This window comes from Macrotis lagotis, chromosome 1, assembly GCF_037893015.1.
Source record: "Macrotis lagotis isolate mMagLag1 chromosome 1, bilby.v1.9.chrom.fasta, whole genome shotgun sequence".
In the NCBI taxonomy this organism is placed as follows: domain Eukaryota; kingdom Metazoa; phylum Chordata; class Mammalia; order Peramelemorphia; family Peramelidae; genus Macrotis; species Macrotis lagotis.
The window spans coordinates 360,034,040-360,053,604 of NC_133658.1; the positions used below are offsets into that span (position 1 = coordinate 360,034,040).

The 19,565-nt window shown below is 35.4% G+C and overlaps 1 protein-coding gene and 1 pseudogene across 3 annotated transcripts in view; one reads left to right on the forward strand and one right to left on the reverse strand.

The window, feature by feature from the left end:
- RNF130 (ring finger protein 130) overlaps positions 1 to 19,565 on the reverse strand; it is a 131,133-nt gene that overhangs the window by 48,705 nt on the left and 62,863 nt on the right. For all 3 annotated transcript variants that reach the window (XM_074212194.1, XM_074212192.1, XM_074212193.1), the window contains exon 3: positions 15,740 to 15,990. In XM_074212194.1, coding sequence (XP_074068295.1) covers positions 15,740 to 15,990 — 251 coding nt within the window. The remainder of the gene's footprint in view (positions 1 to 15,739; positions 15,991 to 19,565) is intronic.
- On the forward strand, positions 6,898 to 7,150 carry LOC141505907 (small ribosomal subunit protein eS27-like; annotated as a pseudogene).

Consider the following 19,565-nt stretch of genomic DNA (forward strand, 5'->3'; position numbering starts at 1 on the left):
GGACAGGGTCCTGGGTGGGGAGATCAACCTCCCTGGAATACATTTCTCCTCTTCAGGCCTGCCAAGAAGTGGACTTCCTGAGACCTCCAAGGGCATTGGAGGTTGGAACCATGAGAGACAACCTTGAACCCTCTAAAATCTGCCTTCTTTGGTGGAATTCTTTTCCTCTACTGATAGTCTGAGTAGATTTAACTTAATAGTTATACTCATACCTTTCCCTCCCCCTCTCAATGATACTAAGTTCCAACTGCTAAAGAATTCCACTCCCTAACTTTTGCTATCTCTTCTCTCATTTCCATCCACTACAACTCTTGACAATATTCCAGATTTGCTCACCTCTTTGCACTGTGCCCTCTAAACTTTCTCTTATGTTGAACTTCATTCTTGTTCCTTCTATCTTTTGGCATGTACTTTGGAGGATACTGCATTTCTAGCAACCCTTTCCAGTAAGGGATGCATTTTCTCTCATAGCCCTGGATTTACTGATTATGATAGGGGAATCAAGGTATTCCTTGCTCATCATTGTACTTCCACATATTTTTACCATTATTATTCTGTAATTTCTTCTATGAACCTCACTGAGATTCATACTATCCAAATTGATCTTCTGGGCCAGATGAGGTGGCTCTTAACATTTGACAACAATCATCCCCATCATAACCCTCCCAACCCATTTCCCCCAAATCTTTCCTTTTTTTTATTCCAACTCTTGCCATAATATCTTGGGACTTCAACATACATAGAGAGGTCCCTAACTTCCTAGTTTCTCATCTTTTATAACTTCCATTCTTCCATTCCATCTCCACTCCACACAAGAATGATCTTACCCATCACTTGAAAACATTCCAATTCTATGTTCAAGAATTTTAAATTACTTTATGTCACCATAATCTTTTATCATTCCATCTTTTTTTTGCCTTGAGCCCCTAAACCTTTTCTTTATATTCATCAGGACCTTCAATTCTTTTACCTTTCAGTATTTTCCTAAACCTCCCTTTACTGGTTACATTCTCTTTCTCCCCAATCCTGATATTAACATCTTGGTGAACCAGATTAACTTATAGTATGTTCTACCCTTGAATTCCTTGCAGAACTTGTTGCTAAACCCTAACTCTAAATTAATCCCATTATCTACACCATTGTTACTATTTATATATTGCTGAATGAATTTACAACACCATGCTGACTGGGTCAGCAAATCTTTGTGAGATTTATGCTATCAAATCTCAACTGGGTTCTCAAGTGACAAAGAAAATCTTTTAATTCCTTCTTGATCAATTTTCTACCCCATTCACTGAAACAGCTTTTTCAAACCTTCTCTTCTCTACTTGAGTCTTTCATAACACTCCTTCCTCAGTCCTCAATAGAGGACCATACATGGTTCATATTTCACCTCTACCTCCTGAAATTATGATGGCATAGACAAGACCCATGAGCTTTCTCTTCTACCTTTCTCCTTTGTCTCTATTTCTTTGGTCCAAATCCTATGCTCATTTCTCCTTCATTCCAATCTATGATGAAGAAGTGGTTCTAGTCCCTATCAATGCCAATCTCTTGATACTATCTTCTTCTGCTTTTTTTAGTAAATTGCCCCAACTCTCTCTAAACTCCATTCTCTGCTTATCTATTAACTTTTTCTTTATTGCCTATGTGTCCTTGTCTCCTTTCCTAAAAACACCCTTACTAGATCCTACCATTTCTACTAGCTATAAACCTATCTTTCTCTGTCTTCTCTGTTTAACTTTTTGAAAAAGATTCCTTTGTGTCTCTTTTCCTCTTCTTTTACTCCATTTTAAGTCCTCTGCAATATGACTTCCAAACTCCTTATTCAACTGAAGTTATTCTCTTCAAAATTTCAAAGGATCTCTTTTTCTCCATCCATGATCTATTAATCACCATATCTACTGTACTTCTCAATCCTCATTCTTGTTGACTGGTTACAGCAATTGACATTGTAGATAAACTTCTCTCCAGGATATTCTCTCTCTCCTTTCTGGGTTCTCATATCATTTTTCTCTTAGTTTAACTCACACCTGTTTGCTCCTTTGTAGTCTTCTATGCTGGATCGTCATCCTTGTCATGCCTGATTACAATAGGTATCCCACAAATCTCTGTCAAGAGATGAGTAATCTTTGCTTTGTCCATTCTCTCACTTGGTGATCTTTTCATAGTTTTAAGTATCATTTCTATGTAGAAGATTGCCAGATCTATATATTAATTCTTAATCTCTCTTCTGAGGTCTAGTCCCACAACACTAAGTATTTAATGAATATGTTGAACATGATATCTCACAGACAGCTTAAACTCAACACATGCAAAATGTTCTCCTCCCCTTTAACAAACCTATTCCTCTTTCAAAATTTGTTATTACTGTCAATGACATCACTATCTTTCAGTCATATAGTTTTGTAACTTTGCTGTCTGTTTTTATTTTTCCTTACTCTGTAAATCCAATCAATTGTCAGATCATGTCATTTTTACTTTTACATGTCCCATATATGTTTCTTTTTGTCCATTCATACAATCACTTCCATAATTCAAGTCCTCATCAACTTTTGCCTTGACTTTGTAATAGTTTTCCAATTGGCCTTCCCTCTGCAAGTCTATCCTTACTCCAAACCCAGATGCCAAAGTGATTTTTCTTCTAAAGCACAAACCTATGCTTTACCCCCTACTCTAGTTGCTTCACATCATTTCTAGGGTTATATATAAGTTCTTCTGCTTATCTTAAATGCCAAGTTCTTTATAACCTGACCTCTTCCTTCCTTTTCAGTCTTCTTAGGTAATGCATTACCTCCCTATTAATAATACAATGTGGTCATGTTGACCTATTTGCTGCTCCTTATAGGAAACATATTATTCTCTTGTCTTTGCTTTTGCCTTGGCTGTCCAGCTTTTTTACTTCTGCAAAATTTCCTAAATTTCTTCAAGAATTACCTTAAGTGGGGGGGGGGGGGGTAGCTAGGTGGTGCAGTGGATGGAGCACTGGCCCTGGAGTCAGGAGTACCTGAGTTCAAAGCCAGATTCAGACACTTAATAATTACCTAGCTGTATGACCTTGGGCAAGTCACATAACCCCATTGCCTTACAAAAACAAAAAACAAAACAAAAAGAATTACCTTAAGTGGATATGAATAGGAAGTTCTTAGATGAAGAAATTAAACCTATCTATAGTCACATGAAAAAATGTTCTAAATCATTACTGATTAGAAAAATGCAAATTAAAACAACTCTGAGTTACCACTTCACAACTATCAGATTGTTCAAATGACAAAAAAGGAAAATAATCAATATGGGAAAACTGGGACACTAATGCAAGTTGTAACTATGCCCAAAGGGCAATAAAACTGCCTACCCTCTGATGCAGCAATACCACTAGCAAACTAAAAGGTCTGTATCCCAAAAATCACAAAAAAGGGCAAAAAACCCCCATATGTACAAAAATAGTTTTAGCAGCTCTTTTCTCAGTTGCAAAGAATTGGAAATTGAGGGGATATCTATCAATTAGGAAATGGCTGAATAAGCTGCTGTATTTGAATGTGATGAAGTTTAACTGTTCTGTAATAAATCATGAGGAACAGTTCTTCAGAAAAGCATGGAAAGACTTGAATGAACTGATACTGAGTGAAATGAGCAGAACCAGAAAAACACTGTACAGATTAACAGCAACAGTGATGATCAACTTTGAGGGTCTTGCTCATCTCAGCAGTATGATAATCAAAGACAATTCTAAAAGACTAATGATGGCAATACGGAGTCTAAATACAGACCAAAGTTTACTATTTTTAATTTTTAAAATTTCTTTTATGCATTATGGTTTTTTCCTTCCCTTTTGGATTCTTCTGTCATAATATGATTAATATGGATATATGCTTAACATAATTACACATGTATAACCTATATTTAATATAACCTGGATGTACCTATTTAATGTACATGGTGTTTGCTTTATTAGAAAGAAAACTCCTTGAAGGCAGGAAATGCGTTTTTTTTTCTTTTTCTTTGTACCTCCATTGCTTAGTATAATATCAGGCTCTTAATGAGCACTTAATAAATGATTGTGGATTGACTGAACTAGCAAAAAAAAAAAAAAAACAACTCAAACAACTTTGAAACCCTGAAGAACAGTTAGGAAAGTAGGAGGAGAACCAAGAAAGAACACTGTCAGAAATAAGGGAAAGAAGTAAATCCCAGGAGAAGGAAGTAGTTAAGTGAGCCTGAATCTATAAAAAGGATAAGGATAAAGACAGAAAAAATATTGTCAACATTTCAGAAAGCAATGTCAGTAGGTTAGTAGAATCAGGAGGTTAATTTTGGTGGGGATGAAGACTTTCTAAGTAGACATGTTTTTAAGCTAGTGAAGGAGTGAAAGAGCCAGTTCATAAGAAGAGAATAAAATAAGAAATAGAGGGGGGGAAAAACCAGTGGAGTAAGCTCATAAATAAAAGAGGAGTGAATGGGATTAAGAAGATAAGTACAGATGTTAGCTTTGGAAAAAGAAAGTGCTAACTCATCCTCTGCCACAAAAGCAAAGAAGGAAAGGATGGTAATTGTCCAGAGAGGTTTTGAGAGGTGACATTAGAAGATGACAGACATTATGAAAACTTCTCTTTTCAGTAAAGAAGGAAATAAAGTCTTCTACTAAGTGGGGTGGGTGAGGCAGACATGAGAGGTCTAAGAAGGTTTGGATTTCCCAATTGCTTTGGGCAATGTGAGAGAGATAAGGATGACTATCATCTAGTAATAAGAGTTTGGTATGCATAGCCAACATGAATTTTTAGTTGACCCAATTGGCATGATTCCATGATTTCTTCTAGTAGTTTCATTTAGCTACTTGGGAATATAAGCACAGAAGATGGTAGATAGAGGAACCCAGGGTTGAAGACTGGTAGAGAGTGAACTGAAGAAGAATAAGGAAATCTAGGTTAGACATCAGCTACTTGCTAAAATGATTAACTAAAGGATAAAAAACTGAAGAGAAGAGGCAGCTAGGTGGTGCAGTGTACAAAGTATCGACCCTGGAGTTAGGATGACCTGAGTTCAAATCCCACCTCAGTCACTGTGTGATCTTGGGCAAATCTTGAGCAAATCTGGCCTCCCTAGCTGTGTGATCTTGGGAAAATAATTTAACCCTATTGCCTTGAAAAAACTTAAACACCCCCCCCCCAAAAAAAAAAACTGAAGGGAAGACAGTGAGGACAGGTGATGGCAGGAATCAGGGGACTATGAAGACAAAAAAAAGAGACTTAAAAGGGAGACAGAAGGAAGGATAGAATTCTATGGTCAGAGAGGGGGAATTTCAGAGTTTAAGACTACAGAGGGTAAAAAGTTTTTGGTAAGGTATGACCATTCCTTTAAGTGACTGAGTAGAGATGGAGGTCTTGGGGACTGATGGTGAAGTTGGAGCTTTGGGTGTTTGAAGGGTCATTAACATGAATTCTTTAGTTAGAAAATTCTATGTGCAATTGACTGATGTAGGATAAAGAACATTTAATATGTATTACCATATGAAAGAATGTTGATTTTAGCAGTAAAATATTTAACTTGAACAAAACTGTACTATCAATAAAGATTATCCTATGTTAGTTATAAAAAAAACTAAATTTATTTTTAAATAGGAAGAAAAATACTGAGATCATTCCAAATGTTTACTGCAGAAGTCACAATTTGTTCTAAGTCAATTGAGAATGGCTATTTACCAGATGGAGAGAGAGAGAGAGAGAGAGAGAGAGAGAGAGAGAGAGAGAGAGAGAGATCATTCTAAATGGAACAGGGATTGTTTCTGCAGTTCAGAAACCAGAACATCACACGGAAACAGAATGTGTGGGTATGTGTGTATCCATACACACATATAAATCGGTATGCAGAAGCCAGTTTTTCTCCTTTTTAAACAACTAGTGGTATCTAGGGCTGTTCCAAGTTATCTTTTGAAATAACCTTTAGCTAACCTCTTCCTTCTAGTGTATCTGATACAATGGAGGGGTAGAGGCTGTTCCATTTTAGTTTTTGTATTGTATTGCTAGCAACTAGCATATTGTTTGACATATAGGATCAAAGTTCTAGAGCTGGGAAGGATTTCGAGACTACATAATTCATTCATTCTACAGATGAATAAATTGAGGTCTAAGAAGGTTAAAACTGACTAGAAGTCCAAGGATACAGAGGTAGTAATTGTCAGGGGCAGAATTTGAACTCAGGTTCTCTAATTCTAGAATGAAAATTCTTTATCAGGAAGATCTGGGTTTAAATTTGACCTCAGCTATACTTACTAACTGGTAATCCTGAGCAAGTCATTTAACCTGTTTGCTTTAGCTTCCTCAAATTGTAAAATGTGAATCATATATTTACCTCATAGGATTGTTGTGAGGATCAAATAACAAACTATAAAGAGATTAGCATAGTGCCTGGCCTACAGTGAGGACTATAAATATTAGTTTATTATTCTTATCATGACAATGAAAACTGCTCATTGCTTATTGATTGCTCTTTATTATTTTTATTAATGTGCAAATCACTTTGTATATACTGGTTATCTACAAAATATTTAAAACTCACTAAGAAGTTATTTAGCCCCTATTTTTTGCAGGCTATTATTTTAGAGGCTAATGAAGAGGTCAAGAATATAAAACCTCTTTGCTTGAGTCATTTACAAGGGGATTTCAGAGATAAGATATCTATGTAAATCAAATAAGGTGAAGAAAATAAGATAGTAGGATAAAAATTTTTATTTCATAGTCAACTTATAATATCTGTTACTATTTGTATTTAAAGTGAATGTGCACAGAAAAGAGAAATAATAATTAAAAAAAATTTTTTTGCATCAATTACTGCACCTGGTTCTTCTAGTATTAAAAACAACATCTGCTTTTCTGGGGGTAAAGATCTCCCCACACCAACATGCCTCTCGCAAAAGACCTCCTGCACCCCTCTCCTGAGGAGGAGAAGGGGAAGCACAAGAAGAAATGCCTGGTGCAGAGCCCCAATTCCTACATGGATGTAAAGTGCCCTGGGTGTTATAAAATCACCACCACGGTCTTCAGCCACGCATAGACAGTAGTTCTCTGTTGGATGCTCCACTGTGCTCTTTTAGTCCATTGGAGGAAAGGCAAGACTTACAGAAGGATGCTCCTTCAGAAGGAAGAAGCACTAATGACTGAATTAAGATGAATGAGGAACTGTAAAAAAATAAAATAAATTTGATAAAAAAAAAACCAACAAAACAACATCCAAGGGGTGGCTAGGTGGTGCAGTGGATAGAGCACCTGCCCTGGAGTCAGGAGTACCTGAGTTCAAATCCAGTCTTAGTCACTTAATAACTACCTAGCTGTGTGGCTTTGGGCAAGTCACTTAAGCCCATTCGCCTTGCAACAACAACAACAACAACAACAACAACAACAACAACAACAACAACAACAACAACAACACCACCACCAAAACAAAAAACCTAAAAAAAAATCCCAACATCCAAAAAGATAAAATATTGTATGACAAATGCAAACTCAGTGACTTTTAAATAGCTAGAAATCTATATGTCCCCAAGTAAAAAAACTAATTATACTTTTTAATGTCAAAAGTGAAAATCAAACTCAATACACAGGGGCGGCTAGGTGGCGCAGTGGATAAAGCACCAGCCCTGGAGTCAGGAGTACCTGGGTTCAAGTCTGGTCTCAGACACTTAATAATTACCTAGCTGTGTGGCCTTGGGCAAGATACTTAACCCCATTTGCCTTGCAAAAACCTAAAAAAACAAAACAAAACAAAAAAAACCCCTCAATATATAAATGTAGGAGAGGAATCTTTGAGTGTTTGTAGTAAATTATTCTTATCATTCAATCAATAAATGTTTTGATGCTACCTATTATATATGAGAGGCAGCTAGGCAGTACAATGGATAAAGCATCAAGCCTGGAGTCAGGAAGACTTGAGTTCAAATTTGACCTTAGACACTTACTATGTGACCGAGGGCAAGTCACTAAACCCTGTCTACCTCAGTTTCCTCATCTAAAAATGAGCTAAAGAGGGAAATGGAAAACTACTCCAATATCTCTGTTAAGGAAGCCTCAAACAGGGTCACAAAGAGTCAGACATGACTGAAAAATGACTAAATAACCACATTATTTATAAGACTCTTGAGTGGGTGGGTAGGTAGGGTACAAAAACAAAGTAAAGCAGGAACTCTGTTATAGGCCTCCCAGATTAAAACAGGATGAATATTGGCATAAATAATTATAATAGAAATCAGGATATAAAAATACAGTAAGTCAGTACAAAGAGCTATGCGACTTTTAAGAAGAATGAGATTATTTCAGGTTTTGAAGACAATCAAGGAATGCCTCAAGAATAAAGTACTTAATCTGGCCCTAGAAAGTTTGAATAGGAACTGAGTAGGTAGATCTAGTAGGTAAGGAAACTGTTATACAAACATAAAATTAGGAAAATATGGATTATGCTAAAGGAAAAATGATTATTTCAACTTGGTTAAAAACTTGTAAAGTGAAGGGGAGTAGTGATGGGTGCTACTGGAAAGGGATGAGGCCAAATTATGGAAAGTCTTAAGTGTAGATAAAGGAGTATGAATTTTATTCTATGAGCAATAAAGAGTCATTGAAAGTTCAGAATGGAAATGTGCTTCAGGAGGATTAATCAGGCAGTTTTGGAGGATAGAGACAAAAAACAATTAACTCAAGAAATATTAGTTGAATGGAACTGAAGCAGTATCTAATAGCATCATACAAGAAGGCAAAATTCCGAGGGGTTTTCAAATGGATGACTAGCTGTATGCTTTTCATCTGGAATTCCCCTAATATAGGAACATAAATTTTTATGACATAAAAAAGTCCATTTTCAAAGGAATTCTTCCCTTTTTTCCACATTAGATAAGAAAAACAGATTATATTTCAGAGTTTGAGACTTATTTCTAAATTTTCTGAACACTGCCCTGTGTGTTATCCTGGCCTTACCAAATATGTTTTAAAGTCCTACTTAAGTACATTTGAAAAATGTTTATTCAAAACTAGGATTTAAAAATAACTTCATTAAAGGGAAATTGAAAATGTAGACTTTGATACTGCCCCAACAATAGATAAGAGATTTACTTCACTATTGCCAAAGGATACTTTGGGATGCTTGCTTTAAGATTACTTTAAGATCTACTTTACCAGAAACAAATCATTAAATAATTCAACAGAAAAAAAAAAATGAAAATTTTAGAAAACAGACAAATTTCTAGAAAAATACATATACTGTTCATCTCATCTTTATGTCTAAAATTAGGACAAGAAATTTCAGCCATTATCTGGTCTATGCTAAATTTCAAAATTTGTGTCAAAAAACTTTCCAATGTTCCTAGAAGAAGAACAGCAAAACATTTAACCTGAAAAACTAACTAAAATCATCAAAAATTTGTAATTTATCCTCCCCTTTTAACATACACAAAATGCTTTCCATTCTCAACTGGGCTGCAGTATCTTCATGTACTTTTCTTGACCCTCTTTCCCCATTTCACTTTGCAGTAGATTTGGTATTAAAAAAAAATCTGCTTCACAATGACATTTTGTCAGGGGAAGTCTAACTTTGAACTCACTTGTTCTCCCACTGCTAACAGTCCTGGCTTCTCCTTTACAATACCCAAGTGTATTAAACAGAGTCTAGCTGCTGCCACTTTCTCATTAAACTTTGATAAGCTAAGCTTTTTAAACCACATAAAAATTTCATCATCTTTCTTCTGACCTTTGGAAAAACTAAAGGAGGGAAAAAAGGTCATAAAATCACTTTGCAGTGGAGTGGTAGGGTTTTCAAATGAGTCTACAATTGGTTGCAAAACAAATGCCCTAAAATAAATTCGGTACTTTTGTGGCCTGCACCAGATGGCAATTATATTTAATCCTTCATCATCCACAAGCACCACACTGAGTGCTAATTAAAGTACCATCATAGAGTGACAGACTCCTGGGAGAAACCATGAAGTTTTTTCAAAGCTCATTGGGATCAACTGCATCTCACTCACTGTTCTAGGCTTCCACTGTTAAGACAACATTTCCATCTCTGCTCTTAGTAAATTTACTTTCAGGAAAGGATTCTATAGAATTAAAACTTCCCACTCTTCTTTGTAGAATTAGAATTTTTACCCAAATTTTCCATTCAAGTTGGTGGGTTCACAATCAAACTGTGTGCAATAGAGTAAAACACAACCCCCTCAATGCCTTAGTAGGATGATCTTTATGTGAACATTCCTGGCCAAAAATGTTTATCACTTGATAATCAATCAGTTAAGGAAACTCTCTGAACCAAGTTGTGCTTGGATGACAGACAGACCAATCCATTGTGAAACTATATTTTTAAGACTTTCATATCCGGTGGTCTTGCTAGATTTTGTGCTCCACTGGAATAGTTATGATGATGAGGCATCAAAAAAGATTTTTTTAGTAGTACTAAAAATACATACAAGAATTTGTTGTCTTTAACTTTTCTAATCAAAAGAAAAATCAGCTCCCCTCAACCTATTTCTAATGAATATTTATCCACTGTAAAAACAAAATACATACTTTTTCACAGGTAAATGATTAGAACAGGCCATTAAAATAGTTTCTGATCTTTTATGACAAATTTAGGATAAATCTTAATCTGCCATAACTGACAAAAATATTTAGGAACAAGGTATTGACTGCTTGAATATTCTTTTATCCATTTACTACACCTATCTTGTGAAATGCATTGCATTTTCACTAACCTTTATTTCTAAGCTGATTGCCTAGATTCTGAAATGCTAAGGGAGAATTCTTTCGATTTAATGTTAAGTGTCACTTTTTAGGCAGACTGATGAATCTATTCGATAGAAGTTCAAATCTAACTACCACATGAGAGTTTTTTTGACTTGATTTTGGCTGGGATCTATATTAAAATTCATGCTGTCTATTTTTCCTCAAGGAAGTTCTTCATGACTCTACTCCCACAGTAACTCTCATATCAGTCTCCTTTTATACATTTATACTGCTACCACCCTAATTTAGTCTATCACCACTTCTTAAATTAATTGGTGTAGAAGCCTATTTGGTTTTCCTTGCCTCTAATCTCTCTCCTCTCCAAACCAGTGGGTCAAAATAATTTTTTCCAAAACAGGAGGTCAAACAAGAAATACCAAGTTGGAAACCTTCACTGGCAGTTCACAGATGCCTTTGCTTGACATGTAAAAGGTACTAGCTATTCTTACTTTACAGTGTTACCTGTAGTCTCAATGTTCACCCCGAGACTTCCCAGAGAACATCACATCTGTTCTGGATTCAGGCTACCCGGTCAAGACTTTTATCTTTGCTCTGTGGTAATCTAGTGATTCTCCCCAGATTGTACCCACCACAAATTACCAGGTCCTACCTCCTGTCTGGATTCTCCCAGGCTGTATCTGAGTTGGGCCTCTCAGGACCTAATAGCACAATTTGCCCTGAGGATGGGTTTCTAAGGAAGGCCTTGCAGAATTCATTCCTCAATGGTTAGAATACTTCCATCATACTCTCTCCATCCCAATGATTCTGAGACATCTGGCCGTCTCTATACAAACCTTGTTCCCCCATTCCTCACCGTCTGTTCTTATTCTCATTCCCTTCAACTCTACCTACCAAATATACCTTACCAGATCTATCTACCTCTTTCACTGGGTAGCTAGGTGGCACAGTGCACAGAGCACTGGCCTTGGATTTAGGAGGATGGGAGATTGAATCTGGTCTTAGATACTTGGCATTTATTAGCTGTGTGACCTTTGGCAAGTTTCTTAACTCTGACTGCCCTACATCCAGGGCCATCTCCAGTCATCCTGATTCATATCTGGCTACTGGACCCAGATGGCTCTTGAGGGGAAAGTGAGGCTGGTGACTTAGCATAGCACCCCCCCACTCAAATTTAATTTACATGGGCAGCCAGGTGGCACACTGGATAGAGCACCAGCTCTGGAGTCAGGAGGACCTGAGTTCAATTCTGGACTCAGACACTTAATCACTGCCTAGCTATGTGACCTTGGGCAAATCACTTAACCCCATTGCCTTAAATAAATAAAATTTAAGAAAAAAGTATTTAAAAAAATTAATTCATGTGCTCGTCATGATATCACCTCCCTGATGTCATGGTCTTCTTTGAAAGCTGAAGGACAAACATTATTATTATTATTATTATTATTATTATTATTATTATTATTATTATTATTATTATTATTATTACCTCTTTTACTGTGTTCTCTGAAATATTTGCTCTATAGTTACCAGGAAAATTTATGCAGTAACAACGTTGTAGAATTTTCTTGGTTCTGCACTCTTGACCCTGCATCATCAGGTCACTGAAGTCTTACCAGGTTTATCTGAATCCATTCATTTTTTTTTAAGTTTTTGCAAGGCAATGTGGCTAAGTGGCTTGCCCAAGGCCACACAGTTAGGTAATTATTAAGTGTCTGAGGCCAGATTTGAACTCCGGTACTCCTGACTCCAGGGCCGGTGCTCTATCCACTGCGCCACCTAGCCACCCCTATTTTGTCATTTTTTAATGGCACAATAGCATCACATTATATAATTTGTTCAGCTATTTCCCCAATGATGGGTACAACCTTTAATTTCCAGTTCTTTGCTACTACAAAAAAGATTTGCAATAGATATTTTTGTATAGACAGGTCTTTTTATTTTTTTCTTTGATCTCTTTGGCATACAAGCCTAGATAATAGTGGTATTGCTGGGTTAAATGGTACTCAATTTGGTGACATTGGGGACATAGTTCCAAAATGTTTTCAAGAGTAGATAACAACTCAAAGCTCCACTAGCAGTGCATTAATGTGCCTGTTTGCAAATAGTCCTTAAAATATGTACTACTTTCCATTTTTGTCAACTTTTGTCAATCTGATGAATGTGAAGTGGAATTTCAGAGCTGCTTTAATTTGTATTTCTCCAATTATAGTGACTTAGAGCATTTGTTTCAGATTAGTTGATAATATCTTTGAGAACTGTCTCTTCATATCCTTTGACCATACATCACAAGGGAAATGTTCTTATTTTTTATAAACTGGAATCAACTTCATATAGATCTTGGAAATGAGACATTTATGAGAGAAATTTGCTTCAAAACCTTTTTCTAGTTAACTGTTTCCCTTATGATTTTAACTGCATTGATTTTTTCTAGACCCTACAATTAAAGGAATGGATTTTGACAATTTAAAAAAAGAAGTCTATGAGGGAATAATTGTAAACCAAAGAAACTTCATGATCTGGAAGCAAGAAGAGTAACTTAAGGGAATACACATAATTTGGGAAACTGCTTAACTGTGGAATAGGAATATAATGAAATATTACTATATTATAAAAAATGACAAATGAAGTCAGAGAATCCTTGGTGGTATGAACTATGCAAATTGAAGTAAGCAGAAGAACAACTGTTATAAGCACAACAATATTGTCAAGAATATTTTTGATAAAATAAAGAATTCTGATCAATACAACTTAACTATCTCCATATGTTACCCACTTCTTGACAAAAGGATGACAGACTTAAGATGATGAATGAGATACACTTTTGTGGGCATGTTCATTTATGGATTTCTATTGCTTCACTATTAAAAGGGCTTCCCCACCCCTTTTCTAGGTTTTTATATTGAAGGATGGGGAAGTTAGCCATTGTGATATTCCCCTTCCATCCACCTCCAGAAAGAACTACTGAAATATTTTATTTTAAAAATACACAGAATACAACAGAAAGAAGTTCAGAAGGAAGCACAAAGCAAGAAAGTTTTGAAAATAATGTGTGGAAATAATTGTAAACTTTTTTTAAAAAGCAAATAATATGAAAAAGAGATTCATAATTTCACCTATTTTGTGTGTGTTATGCTATATATATGAAAGCATTCTTTTTTTGGTGTTAAATTGCAGAATTGAAAATAATATAAAATTTAAAAAGAAGTAGAGAGCCAAAGTTCAACTTGAACAGTTTATTCTATGCTTAACCCAATTTTTTTCTTTTTTCTTTTTTTACTTTGTTACTAGACTGAAGAATGAACAAAAAAGCATTTATTAAATGCTTACTAAGTACTGGTGACAAAATACAAAAGCAGAGAAAGTCCTTTTATTTAAAGAGCTTGTATTCTCAAAGGGAGAGGAGTACTAATATATAGTGGAATAGTAGGGAAGGAGGGGTACTTTTGTCCAGAAAGTTACAGGGGAAAAGTAAAAGGGACTCTCCATGCAGGATATAATGGTAGAGGCGTTTTGACTGATCATATTAAAGGCCATGATTTTAGAACTGGAGGGGGATGGACATAGTTTGGGGGACTTCTTCCATAAACCCCTTGAGGCTCACAGCTAAGGAGGAAATGGCATGAACCACAGCTGAGAGTTTGATGAAACAGCATCCAGGAGAGCATCCTGATCATAAAGGGCACAAGGCAGAAGCACCTGAAGGACACATTATTTCTAGAAATGTGTAGATTTCGGACTTTCACTTATACCCCAGGATTAACTGCTATTTATTAGAGAACATGAAAAAAATAAACATTTATATTTAAATGGCTTTAAGCTTTTATAGTCATTACTTCATTTGATCTGATCCTCAAAACAGTACTATAAGGCAGACAGAAGATGGATGTTATCTCCATTTTGTAGATGAGGAAAACAGGTTCAGAGATATCAAGTAAGTTAGTAAAAAGCAGATCCAACAGTAGAACCTAAGTTTTGTGATTTTACCAAGTTGTCTTTCCATTATATTATGTTTAATCTTTAACTAATGGCATGGGAGCTGTCTGAATCTAAATGAAAATAGCAAATTAGCCCAAAAGAGATTTTATTTTCTTAAGAGTTGAAATCTTGAGATTTCTAAACTCAGTCAGAAAGAGGAAAGAAATCATAATTGCTCATAACTGATAACTTTTACCAGAACTGTCAGCAGTATTTATAGAACTCTCTGTATTCTTAAGTTGTCCTGGCTAGAAAAATGACTCATTCTGATTTTCTTTCTTTTTTGGCTTTTGCAAGATAATTTGGGGGGTGGGGTTGGCCACATAGCTGAGTTATTATTAAGTATCTGAGGTCAGATTTGAATTTAGGTCCTCCTGGCATATACATACATACATACATACATACATACACACACACACACACACACACACACACACACACACACCCCTAATTTCATTTCTGAACCTCAGTTTTAAAACTCTAACAAGCCTGTTGGGTATCTCCCAATACCTCAAATTCAACTTATCCAAAAACAGAACTCATCTTTCCCTCTAAATCAATCCCTCCTCCAAACTTTCCTATTTCTATTGAGGGTCCATCATTCTTTTAAGTCACTTAAGCTTGTAACCTCAGAGTCATCTTTTTCTCTTCATTCTTCTCCCTGCTCTTCTCATTATAAGTTTTGTTAATGCTGCCTCTATGGCACTTCACATGTTCCCTTTTTCTGTCAGTCAGAGACCAGATCTGATCCTAATCACATCCTGTCTGGACTATTGTAATAGCTTTCTGAATGGTCTCCCAGGTTTTTTTTTCTCATGGTTTTTCTGATTCTTCTTTCATAAGACTGATATGGAAATATGTCTAAAATGATGGTACATGTTTAACCTATATTGGATTGCTTCCTGTCTTGGGAAGGGAGGGAAGGAGAAAAATTTGCAACTCAAAAAGTTAAAAGGTTAAAAACAGAAGTAAAAAAGATTAAATATTCTTTGTCATATAACATAGTTCTCAAGCATTGATATTGAAGAGAATGGGCAACTCACCTGGTTCCTGTCTCGGGCATTTGTGTACCTGATCTTTTGTATGAAGTAAAAGATCAGCCATGCTGAAGAAATGATCATCAGAACAATAAAGGATATTGACACAAAGACAAGAGAGCCACGACTAAAGTTCTTTGCTGGTATGCGAGTTCCAACAGCAATTGTCATTTGTACAGAGATGTTCTTCTCCAGATAACTCAAAATGTCTTTACCCCTCAGTTCTGTAATCATTACAGCCACGATATCTCCTGTTCCTGCAAAACAAGAAGATGTGTCACTGAGTGACAACTAAGCCGACATCTAGCTATAAAGTAAATAAACAGGAGAAATTTAAGTTACTCTTCCATTTGCTGTCACCTTTTATAACTTAAAATTTCAGATTAAATGATTCATCAAAAGATCATTTGATATTTGCTACTGCAGAAAGTGACAGAAAGGATAGAGAGGGAAGAGTATTTAGAAATCTGTGAGAGTAGGGGCAGCTAGGTGGCGTAAGGGGCAGCTAGGTGGCGTAGTGGATAAAGCACTGGCCCTGGAGTCAGGAGTATCTGGGTTCAAATCTGGTCTCAGACACTTAGTAATTACCTAGCTGTGTGGCCTTGGGCAAGCCACTTAACCCCATTTGCCTTGCAAAAACCTAAAAAAAAAAAATCTCTGAGAGTAATAAAGTCCATGGTAGGTATATAGTGCAGAATTAAAATATACCCTGAAAATTTTAAACATTACACTGAAAATTATAAACTAATCTTCCTAATGAATATAGATAAAAAAATCTAGCAACAAATATTAGCCAATAGAATACAGCAGTGCATTAGGAAACGTATTAATCATGACCAAGTCAGGATTAAACAAAATCAAAGCTAATCAACATCAAAAAAAGACCAAAATTTAAAAAAAGAAAAAAACCTAATAACACAACAAGACAAATAAACATGTAGAAAAATCATTTTCATTTGAATATTGATGATAAAACCACAAAAAAATAAGATATCATGGGATATTTTTCCAATACATAAAAATATCTCTTTTTAAGCCAAGAGCTATCATAATATAGAATGGAAAATATTAAAAGCATTTCCTACTAAAAATAGGTATGAAGTAAAACTTTTTATTCTCTTATTTGACATAGTATTGGAAATCCTAGCAACTGTAATATGCCAAGGAAAAGATATTCAGGAGATTAACATGTGAAAGAAAGTTAAAAATATCATTATTGCAAATAACATGATAATTTAACTAGAAAATCCAGCTGGCTCAACCAAAATATTAAAAGAGAAAATAGATGAATTTAGCAAGTTGTAGGATCAACTTGTAATCAAAGACATTCTTATTTGCTTGTAAATAAATTCAAGACAATATAAAAAAAATTTCTCCCTTACAATAATAGAAACTATCAAATAGCTGGTAATTAACCTACCTGGGAATACATAGGACCTGTTTTATGACACCTATAAAACTATAATGGCCAAAATAAAAGAGGACCTAATTAACTGGAGAAACACTCATTCCATGGATGAGTAAAATTAATATTAAAAATGATAATATTGGGCAGCTAGGTGGCATAGTGAATAGAGCACTGGCCCTAGAGTCAGGAGAACCTGAGTTCAAATCTGATCTCAGATAACTAATAATTACCTAGCTGTGTGACCTTGAGCAAGTCACTTAACCCTACTGCCTTGTAAAATACTAAAAAAAATGATATTCTCCAAATTAATTGTATAAATACATCTTGATATAATAAGTATCCATTATTTTGTGAGATTTTATAATGAGGTCATATTCTAAACTAGAAGTGATTCCAACACTTATCCTTCCCTGCTTGGTAAATAAATTAAATGATGGAAGATGGGGAAGGGAATAAATGAAAATGCTCAGTAAGGTGGTGAGAGAGACTATGTTCTCAGGAGAGAGTCAGGTCTGAATTAGAGGCCAAAAATGTAAAGAATGAGAAAGGACAGAATTTAAGATGGAACTAAGTTTGTTACCTATGAAGAGGTATTACAGAAAATACAGTGGAAGAGGTGGATAGCTTCAGAGGAGGGTATTGGGAGGGCTGGGTTGAGGTGATAAGGATAAAGAAGAATAGAAAACAGAATCTGATTAATGATAGCTGGAGTTCAGAATCATTGGGATAGGAAGGGTCTAACTGGGTGGGAGTGTGTTAAACTATGAAGGAGGAGTTTGGTCAGGTAGCTTATCAACATTCCTATTAATTAAAAAAGAAAAAATCTTTGTGGCCAAGTTTCTTCAGTATAGTGTCAATTCCAAAATATTTAAGGAAATGATTCAAATTCATAAGAATAAAAGCTATTTTCAAATTAATAAACAGCCTAAGGATATGAAAAAAACAGTTCAAAGATACACATTACCTACAGTAATATTTTAAAAATGCTCCAAATCATTACTAACTAGAGATATAAATTAAAGAATTCTGAAATACCTTCTCACATCTATGGAAAAGATAATGAAAAAAAAGAATGATAAATTTTGGAAGGGCTGTGGGCAAAAAGGTACTTTAATGCCCTATCAGTGGACCTGTGAATGGGTATAACCATTCTGGAAAGCAATTTGGAATTATATGTAAAATTTCTAAATAATACAATGTCTTTTGACTCATATATACCACTGTTAAGCTTTTGGTGAAAGGAGATCAAAGAGAAAAATGTCCTTTATCTATCTATAGTAGCCCTTTTTGTGGTGTCAAAAAAATAGAAATTAATTGAAAGTTCAACAAATGAGGAATAGTTGTGATATACAAATGTGATGGATTATTACTGTGCTGTAAGAAATAAGCAAAGATTAATATGCACACTGATTTGGAGTGAAGTGAACAGAAATGGAATAATTTACACATAATATCAATATTATGAAAATGATTAACTTTGAGGACTTTTATATACCAACAAAAAGTGAAATGAATAGAAGCAGAAACAATTTATATAAAAACAACTTTGAAAACTCTAAATATGATCAGTATGAAAATCATTCAAAATTTCAGGACTGATGAAAAAACATTCTGTCTATTAAGACAAATGATAGGTCTAGGGAGGAGGAAAAGAAATAGATTTTTGTTCATTAAATAAAATGATGGGGGGGTGCTACAGATGGGAAATGTGGCATGAACGTTGAGGGGTTCAGCAACATACCAACTTACTGCAAGGATTGTAGTGAATGATTTCTTCCTTATCTAAGCAATGTAAGGGGCCAAGTGTTCCCAACATCTATCTCTTGGGAATTGGGTAATACCAAGGAAGATTGGAGTGAAGCAGTCTTTTGGTTACTTTTCTAAGGGTAGGATGGGGAAGGGGATCACAATCTAGCTAGAATGGAAGATATGTAGCAGATGAATTGAGGGACAGAAAGAGGTCTTAACTACTGGAAATTGTTTTTAAGGGGTTTTTTTGGAAAGGCAATGGGGTTAAGTGATTTGCCCAAGGTCATACAGCTAGGTAATTATTAAGTGTCTGAGGCTGGATTTGAACTCAGGTCTTCCTGACTCCAGGGCTGGTGCTCTATCCACTGCACCACCTAGCTGCCCCCATTACCTGAAATTCTTAATCCTAAGCATTTCTTCTGAACCTTAGTTCTGAACCACTAGCCTCTTATTAGATATCTTGAACTGGATGACCTTCAGGCATCTCAAACTCATTACTTTACCACATCTCCCCTCTCCCAAATCCAATCCTTTTCTGAACTTTCTTATTTCTGTTAAGGGTAAGTACCTTCAATCTTTTAATCACCCAGGTTCAAACTTGGTTTCATTTCTGATACTTAACTTTCTTTTACATCATCACATAATCCAATTAATTGTCAAGCTATAAATTTTTTT